The 11,404-nt window shown below is 41.1% G+C and overlaps 1 protein-coding gene across 1 annotated transcript in view; it reads right to left on the bottom strand.

Moving 5' to 3' along the window:
* Positions 1–11,404, bottom strand: part of xkr7b (XK, Kell blood group complex subunit-related family, member 7b) — a 113,271-nt gene continuing 101,867 nt past the window's right edge. Inside the window, exons 3-4 of the mRNA XM_026153139.1 lie at positions 4,143–4,362; positions 1–1,577 (exon numbers count right to left, since the gene is read on the bottom strand). Of these exons, the coding sequence (XP_026008924.1) occupies positions 764–1,577; positions 4,143–4,362 (1,034 nt within the window). The 3' untranslated portion in view covers positions 1–763. The remainder of the gene's footprint in view (positions 1,578–4,142; positions 4,363–11,404) is intronic.

The following is an 11,404-nucleotide window of genomic DNA, read 5'->3' as shown; positions in this document are numbered from 1 at the left end:
TTAGCAAATATTGTTGTGTTTTATTCTTGCTAAAAGAAATGCACGACTTTATATGCATGTGTTCTTCCATGTTACTGTGATTCTCAAAGTATGAAACATAACAAGTTCGCAATGAGTTGGTGATTGCGATGTTAAAAAATGTCTATTTTTTGGATGCAAAGCAAGATATCTTTGTTACCAAATGTCTGACGAAGGACTGGAAAATGACTTTTTTCAATTTAAGTCCCGACTTTACAAAACCAAATCACACCGAACCAAACTGATTGCATGTCCCATGCATTTCTAGTTTCCTAAACATTCCTCGGAAAGTCTCTGTTGTCTTTCTTGGGTCAAAGGCTCAAGTTCATGCAGCCGACCGCTTCTCAATTATCTCAAACTTCACAACTTAATTTCTTGCAAATTATTTTACTTCTTGTACTGACCGTGCAGGATAAAACAAAATCTAACACACCTTGGTCCCAGGATGAGGGATATTTTCCTTCCCTCAAAACTTTTAGAAAAAAAAATTCGAAGATTATCCCAGTTCAGCATTACTCCGCTGACTTCCCATGGCTCATTCATGCTACTTACTCCCGGACTGCTTTGGTCCCAGATTGCGCTTCACATTTTACAATCAAGTTTTGACAGCCTCTCAAAGAGCTGCCCGACACACAGCATCTTCTTTTCGTGCTTCTCTTGGCGTAGATAGTCCTGGGATGAGAACTGATCTCAGGCTGAGCCTTGGTCCCAGACTGCGTTTATAAGTTTAAAAGCCACTGTTGGCTTAAACAGTTGTCTCATATTCCAATACCTCTTTGCTGCCCATCATGCTGCTCCTGTACTGTATCCGGGGGCTGATGCCTGATGTGGTCTCCAGAAGCAGAATGGTCTTGCGCAGACGTCGATCGATAAAGTGCGCATCCCATGCTGGGTATCGCTTTCTCGGGAGGTCGATCCGGATCACGGGTCCCTCATGTGCACGAGATGACGAGGAGGTCCTGTGAAGGAGTGCAGGAGAGGAGGATGGGGAGGGACGTACCTGGAAGACAGGCAGGCAACTGTCTCTGTCCCTCTCCCTGTCCCTTTCTCGCTCCCCGGGAACTGGCTCCCCTGTGTCTTTAGTCCTGGGCAGAGTCCTTGGAGGACTGGTAATGACTATATCCGTTTGGGATCCTTGTGATGGAGTAAGGCAAGCATCAATCACTCCCGCCACCCCTCCTGAACCTACCACGCCCTCGTCAACACATCCTCCCCACTGTGAGCCTAGAACAGGCCCATCTGGGTGCAGCCAGCAGTAGTACACCAACATGAAGAAGGTTCCCAGGGCAAAGCTGCAGGCCACCAGACATACAACCACCAGGGCAGAAGAATCGGCCGTTTGTGGGTCACGGTAGGTGTACCAGGCGGCAGTCAGCGCCACGTTCTCAGCCAGTGTCACAGAGTAGTAGACAGTCATACGGAAACGGCTGGGGCCCTCTTTGACATTGAACCAGCAGAAGATGTAAATGATGCCCACCACCATGTTGTAGATGATCTCCTCCCACTTGGACATGCAGAAGTCAGTCTCACCTTGGATAATCCAAAAGGTCATGACACACCTGGAAAGACAACACAACAATACAGCTAGTCTCGACAACAATGCGCATGGGCCTTATAATAAGATATGATATACAGATTCTTTTGCAAAATTTCAATCAGGTTGTAATAGTATTTTATAACTTTGCACTCTTTGAAAAGGAAAATAGATTAGCCCAGAACATGCTTCAGAACGCCAACAAAGTGGCATAAAATGTTTCTATGTCAAAAGATTATTTTAGGACCCTACAGTCAGCTGTTAGAAAGCTAATGCTAGCCTATGTGTTAATAAGCTACTGTAGACAACAGATGTACGTAAGGAATCTGCAAACATAACACATTTCTTAACTTATAGACACTGACATTTGCAGTCAGTTTTGTAGGAACTGAGTTTCAGTTTATTTGTCTTTATTGCCCAAGTTTTAAAATTGAAGACAGTCATGATTCCCACTGGAAGATTGCTAAAGATGCTTGTGATCCCTCACATTTTTCCTCTAGTTCTCCCAGCAGTACCAATTATGAAATCATACAAAACATAAGAATCTAGAAGACTGGCATGAGCTTCAGTGCTCTCCAGATAATGCCCCAGTCAAACAGCCCTAGAGACCATCTGGCAACCACTGGTCACAAGAGATATATAGTGCAGCCATGAAAACTTTGTTGCAACTAGCAGGTTGCCATTGTTGTCAGTAAACACCAACTGGTCAGCAAACAATTGTGAACTACTCGCATGCAGTAGTGTCTGAAAAATGTGCCACAAACTGGAAACAGAGACTGTTCGCCTTCAAAATAATTTTGAAATCTGTTGGTTGCACAACTTTTACTTTCAAGAGGAACATTTACTGTCTCTATTTTCCATCAAACGTTTTCTAGTTTTACAACAGTTCTGAGAGTAAATGGCAAATGTTTGCAGACATGATGATGTCCTCCATGCAAACTACAGGTAAAGCACCCTATTTGAAACCATTTTCACAACTGCCAACAAACTCCAGCAACCACTCACAAACTGGTTGCCGATTAGTCTCTAGGTCTGCATAGCTGAGGGCTTAGCGACCTTTTTGGCGAGCTTCTCTGTTTTCTCTGTTTACAAGTTTACGAGTGGCAAATACTTGTAATTCTAATGACCAACTAACCTTCAATTAGCATCACTGTCAGGATATACTTTGTTTATAGAACCAGTATTGGAAAGGCTCAAAATCACCAGAGCTGTCAAAATACTAATGAGATATTTTTGGACTGTTTTTTACTGTAAACTTTGTTTGTGAGGCCAATAGAAGTGAAATTAACTCAGCTGTTGACATAATTTAACAGAAATCCACAGAATTTTGTCTTTGCCTTAGAATTGCAAATTACTGTATCCAAGTGATGTGAGCGAACAACATGCCAGATTTATTTAAGCCTGCAACAGCTGATTTTCTGGACAAGCTTGCAGCTGTTACCGAGCACTATTTTGTTTCATTTGAGCGATTTCTCCATTGTCCACAAACCAGTGTCTGACATCACAGAGGCTGTGTTCATCTATTAAATAAAATCTGCGCACTTCACAAACATCTGAGGGAAATTAAAGGTCTCTTCAAAAGCTGACTGCTTCTCAGTGTACACCAGCTAATTGCAAACTCTGACTGCATGCTGTTTGGTGCTGAGCAGGATGTGAAGAGAGGATATTTAAAGCTTTGTTACTGAGAAAAGCTGTGAGAACAATCACAGTATGAGAGCAGTAAAAATGAACCAGTAAAGTCGTGAGCTGAACAGCCAAACAATGCGATGCAGCTCGCAACAACGCCCCGAAAACCGAGGGAGTTGCACATTCAGGTGATAGTGCGCTGTAGGGTCTTCACCACAAGTAGCACCTTTCACATTGTGCCATTGTTTTCACATTTGATTTATATCAGTAATATAAAAATATTGATTATAGCTGCCTTGAGTACAGGAAGTCACAAATGAACACTAAGACAAAGGGGCAATACAAGACAGATAACATAAATCTCTCAGTTGTGCCTCAAAGTACATCCCTAAACACAAAGCGATGATATCAGGCAATCCATTTCTAGAGAATTTAATGAATGCTCCTGGCACAGAATATCACATCTAAGCCATTTAAAGTAGAGCGAACACATACAGGAATGCCCGAATGCAAATCATCGCTGGGCATGAGATAAAACGTTAAGACTGACCTTCTCCCTATAGAAGGCTACATTCTTTCAGCACCAATTTGCTAAACCTGCTGTATGAATAATTACAATTAACACTGAAAGTATTTTATAAATTAGGCCCTGCTAAATGTCCCTGCTTGGGGGAAGAACCTGTAAAGTGTGTAGGAAGCTGTTTTCTGCGATTTAACAAGCAAGAACGAGCAGATTAAAAAGGTTTATGTATAAAGGGAATATATTTACCAAACTTGCTCTTTATATATTGTATTACTTGACTTTCTTTAGTTTGATTTTTGTCTACCTGCTGTTGGAATGCAAGTTGACTAATATTACTGGAACAGAGTATAGATTTCTCTCTATAACAAAAGAAATGCAGCAGGTGTCTAATTCTTCCCATTTGGGGTCCAGATTCTTAACATCAGGTCACATATGGCGCACCAGTGGCTGACGATGAATATGCCGAAGTAGAGCTGGAAGACGGAGGCGAAGAGAGCAAAGGCCACGGTCCTCGCCCCAATCGTGAAGAAGTGCCACAGCATCTGGGCGATCACGGCCTTGTAGGACATGGGCAGCTTGTCGTCACGGGAGTCACGGAGGACCTTCTGGTAGGAGGCGATCATCCAGGCCAGTGAGACCAAGGAGGCCGAGGCAGATAGACCTGGACAGAGGGGGGGAAACATAAGAGGACTATAGTTATTAACTTGACTGAATAGCTCATAATAAACAACACCAGTGATATTGTTAAATAGAATTATAAAGCTACCCGAGCAGGGAGATTACATGCTGCAGAGTGGTAGAAAAGAGAAAAAAACCCTAAAAGTGGCATTTTAATTTTGACCTTGGAAAGAGAAACTTTAAACTGCATCTTAAATTTGGATGTCGCAGTGTGTAGATTGTGGGGTGTGCGGATGCAGAAAAGAGTTTGAGATGTCAAATAAAAGGTGAGCCGTTTATCAGGCTGATTTCAGAATCCAAACAAAATCAAAAACGCAAGCAAATTGAAATCCAATAGTCACAGGAGCATCCCGGGACTAACACGAGGAGCCTCAGACAGCCAAAGTACGCTGACTAAACAGATGACGCAACAAAGGGAAGCCCGAGGCTGCACGCAGAAGGCTGATGGGGGTCTGAACACAGGAGGGTAACGAGACAGCTGAACATAATCAAGAGGCATGATGTACAACTCACATCGAGATGCAGCTAACTAGCAAAGGAGAGTAACACTAACCAGAATATCAACAACTGACGAGAAATTAACAGATTGAAGCATGAACACCAAACAAGGCAAAGAAAGGACAACAACAAACACAAACAACTAAACGGCGAGAGGAGGCTAGAATCACACAACTAAAAGGCTTCACTACACTGGACTAAGAAACACAGACAGCACAAGATCAACTTACAACAAAGGATCAAAATCACTATCAGGGATTCTTCAATGTTAACTAACAGAGGTAGTTTAAATTGCCCCGTGTGGCTCAGTAATGTGGTCAGGTAATTGTAAGCTGATTTATTGCTTGTATTATGAAATGTCTGAGATGTGGTCCGTGAGTTCTGTAACTAAGAAAAAATGTACTTGATAAAAATGTGCCTTCTTTTCTTATCAAGGTCTTCTTTTAGTAATGCTGCTGTATTAGGCGTCTGCTTGGGAGTCCAATTTTGAAAGCACACTGAATCTCTCCCGGTGGGTCAAGAGTCAGATCAAATAACTTCCAGCTTTTAACTTGAATTTAAGTTTAGGGGAGAAAAACAAAGTCCCAGCGATCCAAATTGTCAAACGTGGAGACCCAAGACTGCGGCTACAAGCACTCAGCTTTGGTGTGAGTTCGTGGTGCACACTCTTGTGAATGTAAATGTAATGATGCTCGTCAGTGACCTGCTAAGCAGTGAGGAAAAATGCAGTTTAGTCTATGTGGAGCAGCCAACTTCTCATCACCAGTACTGATCCTTGAGATCTTTGGTGAAATCAGAGATAATCACATAGATGTGCTGAAAACAATGAGCCGTCTACAGACAGCTGCACTGTTTAAACTGATCCGGAGGAGCACAACCAGAAGACCTCACAGGGGAGGTTGCCCTTTTTAAATCAGGTATGGTTTTGCCTTTTTTTAGTTGGAGTCACAAAGCTTTAGTCCCAGCTTTAATCCTTCAGGTGGGAATACATGTGAAGTACTAAGAGCCATCTCACCCTACAGTAGTATGGCTTTCGTTTTTTGAACATGCTCCTACAGTTTTCTCTTTTTTCCACGCTTGTTCCCCGAGCTTAAAATGTGTTTATTTATTTCCCGCCGTGCTGAGTGGAGGCCTGCTGGAGCATTTCCAGTTGTTTCTTTTTATTTTAATAACTCTGTCATCTTCTAAAGTCAGTTCTTTTTTCTCATTTTGATTTAGGCAAAGGTAAAATGTGTTTTATAACTACTAAGTCTACTAGTGATCTCAATCCATTCCCACAGTGAGTACTATAATCCTGAGGATCGACAAAGGAAGTCCTGACGTCTGGGATCTCTTCATGAGTCTACTGTATGAGGAAAGGGACACTCCCAGGTTGCTAACAGAAACAGGAAGATTAGAAAGTCTGGGATTACTCCAGGATTCAGAGCTGGAGTTGTTCAAGTGATCAGCATAGGGAATGTGAGAGGTTTGGACAATAATAAGGATGAGATTAGTGAACTTACTGGGAATATGGCTGAAACCTTTCTCTGACATCTGGTTTAACTTCACTGACATAAGGACAAACACAAAAAAAGGGTTAGGGTTGCTGGCTGTCAAATTTATCTGGACTTGAACCAGTTTCTACTGAAGTCAAATAATCATTAGCCCGCACATGTAACTTTCAGGCCTGCTGCGAACCGCCCAGAGCACAGTTTAGCATATTAAATATTCATGCGTGTTAATCATGCAGCCTTGTCTCAAATTAGCCGTGAATCACACTGAGAAGGCATTAAAATGTGAGCAGAGAAAGAGCGGCACCGACTTTGCATTTGATTAATCTGAAGATTTTTCTAAAATATTTCTCTTAAAAACTGAGATCAACCTTAAAAAGAAAGTTTAAAGTCGACTCAGAGGTGCAGAGTTTGAACTGGTCCTCAGCTGGAGAGCGCCATTTTTTCACAAGTCAGAAAACTTATTGTGTTTAAAATCTCTTTTTACTTTTTCACTTTTATTAAATTTAAATGCTGTTGCACATGTAAGATTTTCCTAGCACAGCAGGGACACAGCGCTAGGCACATATTTTTGTTTACATGTGACATGTTTCTTTGGTTTTTAATATACTTTTTGTCTTCAGTTTTGCAGTGTTTGTAGTTTGTCTCCTTATTTCTAAACTTGGCTCTCTTTATGCATCAGCTTGTTTCGTCTAACACGAATGGAAATGGGGGGAAATGGCTGAAACTATTAAAACACCATCAAGCGTTGCGAACAGAAGCATTCTCGGCGTCTGTGCGGCTTGGTTGGAAAATGGAAAATATCGTGACAAAACAGCAACGGTTTTGTTCCATCTTTGAACAAAAACAATTTAACACAGACCAGTGGCAGGCCAGAGAAACCACAGAGTGTTTCCTTAATGAGGTCTGATTAAAGGAGAGAGCTGTCACTCCTTTACTGTACAGCCTGCTTGAAACAATATGTCTCAAGAGGATTCAGCAGCATTAAGAACAGAGAAAATTATGGGCTACCTTCACCAGACAAATGCTATATATGTATTAATAAAGGAAAGGGAGTTCTTTAAACTTCAAACCTCTGTCTACTTTGATTTGATATATGAGTCATTCCCCTTAAGCTGCTTTAATTTTGGAAAGGAAATGATCTCCAATGAATTTCACAGAAACTGAAACATCTGGTATTGCATGAACTGAACTCTTTGGGTTTTTACATCTGTGCTATTTAACATAATTAACATTATTGGAAACCAATGTTTCCAAGAGTCCTGCTTGCTGTCTTTGATATCATTCAGCTGCTTCAGCTGAGAGGATCTCGTCCCAAGTTTATTCGCACTTCCAGTCGACCATCTTGGACCACAGCTGGCAACGGTAGTCTTTGTTCTGCGGTGGAGATCCACTCTAACATGGGCTCATTTAGAACTGCTTTATATGTTTCAACCTCTCAAGATTACTCAAGATAACTTGAGTCCAAGGCTGTGGAATCCAGCTGTAGGATGAGAGACTCGCTGGAGAGGCAGCAGATCATATCGTTCAGTTATTTTACTTTACTGCACTTTTCCTGATGGGAGGAAACTACTTTTCTCAGCTGGCTGGGTAACATTTCAATAACGCCCTGAAAAAGTTGGATGTTTTGGTGTATTCACTTAGGTTGCAGCCACCATGACCGTGACCTGGAAGAAAACCAATGACATGATTCGTTTTTTCAAATTCTAAGATGTTGGAGAAATGTTTAAGCGTTCTTTATTCTATGTAGTTTTTGTTGGTTTTAAAGTGTCATCAATGTGATGGAACATTTTATGATTGTGCCCTTCTCTGTGTGAAGCTGGCCTTATTGATGTGTCCGTGGCATCATGTTTCGTCTTTATACAGTCTTTATAAGATCGTAATAAGTCAACTGTACAAGCCGTCTTTGAATGGAAGGCTCTGACTCAATTCTTTGACCATGGCGAGTTTCTATAAATGGTTCTATTATTTGTTGTCAAAAGCCATGCTGCCATGTTCCTTATTTGTTCTTTTACCCCTTTGCAAATTAAAATTGCAAAAAACAACAACAACCTGTTTGTGTGTAAATCGATTTGTTTCAGATTTTAGTAACAATGTCAGTGATCAGTGGGTTCATTTAGCTAATGTGGATTCTGGGATCCAAACAGTGTCTCTAATCTCTAAAAGTTGAGAGAGCCAAACGTTTGACCCCAGACCATCTCCCCCGGGATTTCAAGGAACGGATGATGTTGTCTATAAACAATGAGAGATCTGCAATGAATCGCCTAGTGGATGGGGATGCAAAAAAAAGAAGAAAAAAAAAACCAGGAAAATGATTGTTTCCTGGGATAAAATCACAGGGAATTGCTTTCAAAGGGTGAAAGCACTTCAGGATCGAGTCTTCTTCGCTCTCCGGACTGCCCAGGTAATTGTGGCCAAAAAAATGGTTTGGAGTAGAGATTAAACACAGCAGATAGAAACAAAATTGGAAATTTGCGAGCATGAAAAACAAGTCTGATAAAGAAAACCCCCAATCGGAGTGGAGTGGTACATTTCATATTAAGGGAAAATATGGAGATGGAGCTATCAGTGTTCTGGAGGAGGAACATTGATCATGTTAAAGTTACTGTAGCTGGAAGAGAAATAGATTAGAAAATAAAAGCAAAACTAAATAAGTAATCGGAAAATCACCTTTTCAAGATCACCTGTCTACAAACTGAGATGAACTTAATCCAACCGCAGCCTGTTCTCTCAATCAACAATTGCCTCCATTACTGTAGCTGATAAATCACAACCAAATTTATAAATCAGGTTAGCAACGCAGCAACTATCCTGAAGCATAGCTTGAGAAAATACACTAAAACATCCATGCAATAAATGAACCCAAACCAAAGGGAATTATGACTAAACAGTGACAGATGCAGTTTGTTACGCTTGGAAAGCTCAGCATTTGGAGGAACTGGGACCAGCCAATGTTTGGGATTTGTCCTTAACAGATGACTTGAATGATTAATTGGCTACACCGACACTCGATTCGTGTGACAGATAAAATGATAATGGATAATGATAGTGCAATGATGGTGAATCTTCTCAGCTCTTCAGTACTGCCGGCACTGCAGGAGCGTATGTATGAGTGCCCACATTAAAAAACATGAATGCTTTTTAACAGATGGTAGGTCAAAGTAGACAGGGATATTTGTGTGTGAGAGCTCGGACACGTTTATCTCTGAGAGGAGTTTCGCTTTTAGACTATGAGATAAAGGATGTTTGGTAAGGAGGGACACAAAGGACGGTTCGAGGTTAAAAAGCATCTATTATACATTTCCCAGTTTTTTCACACATACTGCTCAAAATGTTAAAGCTCTCATAATAAACCTAAATAAACCCACAAATAACGCAGGTGTGTGTATGAATAATGCTTGAGAGTCACAGTTCTTCCTCATCCTTAATATGAATGATGTCATAAAGAGTGGTTAAACCTAATACGGTCGTCTCAGTGAGCACAGCTCTGGCTGTGAGCACAGAAGCCACGCCCACTCACCCCTTTTTTTAGGGGGCAGCCAATCAGAAGAAAGTTGTCTTAAAGAGAGGAAGATGGGAGCTACCACAGCTCGTTTAATGAGAGCCCCTCAGCTTCCTAGGTCACACATCTATGGCATAAATTTCAGAATGCTGGGTGATTTGCAGGAAAGGTGACGTCTTACATGGTCAAGGTCACCGGGATTAAAACTTGTGAGACTTTTATTAGATGCTCCTATTTTAAGAATTTGAAAATCCTACATCGCCTGATTCTCGAGTAACTGCATTCACACACTTCAGAGTCCATGTTTATGACTGATTATGATGTAGCAACTTATGCAAAGCTACTGTAGCTACTGCACACAATAGGTTCCCTATAAAAACATGCTTTCAAAGGCTAAATTGTACTGTAATCAGGTATATTTACTCAGGAAGAGTACTTAAGTAGTAAATTGAGGTACTTGTTAATCACTTGAATATTTTATTGTGATGAGGCTTTATCTTCTGGTGCACATCGTGTCTTTGTGTCTCTAGTCTGATCAGCTCCGGTGCTTATTATTATTTTGATGTAGTTTCATGTTTTTATGCCATCACTGTTCAGCAGTTTTTATTATTTTTAGCTGTTATTAACATACAGTTTTTTTCCTAATAACTACTTTCTGCACTCGATCCACTTTTTTTAAACTTTACAGAACAAATCACGGGATTTTATTTTGTTAAATATGCCATTTCTTATTAACTGATGACTTCATTGTGATTTTCTGAACGAGTGTAATCTGTGAGCTCACCAGTTAAGCATAACAATCTAAACTGTGATATTCACACAACGTGCATTAGAAGACTGGATTATATTACTGATCTTTGACTGTACGGGGATTTGGATTTAAACATTTTTGTTTTTTTAACATGAAATATTAAAATAACACAGTGTTACACTCTCAAAGGGCCGTAAGTCGTCTTCTAATGAATGTCAAAGCAGATGTGCTATGTTTCCTGCAGAGACGCAGACTCTGTGTTGTCACTGCAGCCATGCACGTCGATATCGCTGCTACGCTGAGCACAGTCGGTGCGCCCTGCGTCCACTGCAGCCACGGCTGCGCCTCGCACAGATGTTTGCCCTCCACTCGTCTGTAACTGAACACAGAGTCGTAGGAGGAGAGCAAAGGTGAACTTTAAAGATATTCAAATGCAGGAAGTTAGTTTTTTGGATTCTGCAGACTACATGTGTGCGTTGTGGGTTTTATGAGTCAGCTGTGTGTTTTGTGCTATTTAAATATGTTTCTGACACTTGTCTTCTGCTGCTGCTGGTGCCCGCCAGGTGTGTGTGAACACGGAGTGTGAAAAGTACTGAAGTGAACACACACACACACACAGAGAGAGAGAGAGAGAGCGGGGGAGAGAGACTGTTTTGTTTTATTCATCAAAGGCCAATCTGCTTCTTGTAAGAGGTGCATGAATAAAGCATAGATTCTCCTAGTGATATCACACACTCACACATTCACACACACAGAATAAGTTTGCTTTATTACTGTTTGGTTC

The sequence above is a fragment of the Astatotilapia calliptera genome, chromosome 20 (genome assembly GCF_900246225.1).
Source record: "Astatotilapia calliptera chromosome 20, fAstCal1.2, whole genome shotgun sequence".
Classification (NCBI taxonomy): Eukaryota; Metazoa; Chordata; class Actinopteri; order Cichliformes; family Cichlidae; genus Astatotilapia; species Astatotilapia calliptera.
This window is presented reverse-complemented; position numbering and strand designations above follow the sequence as displayed.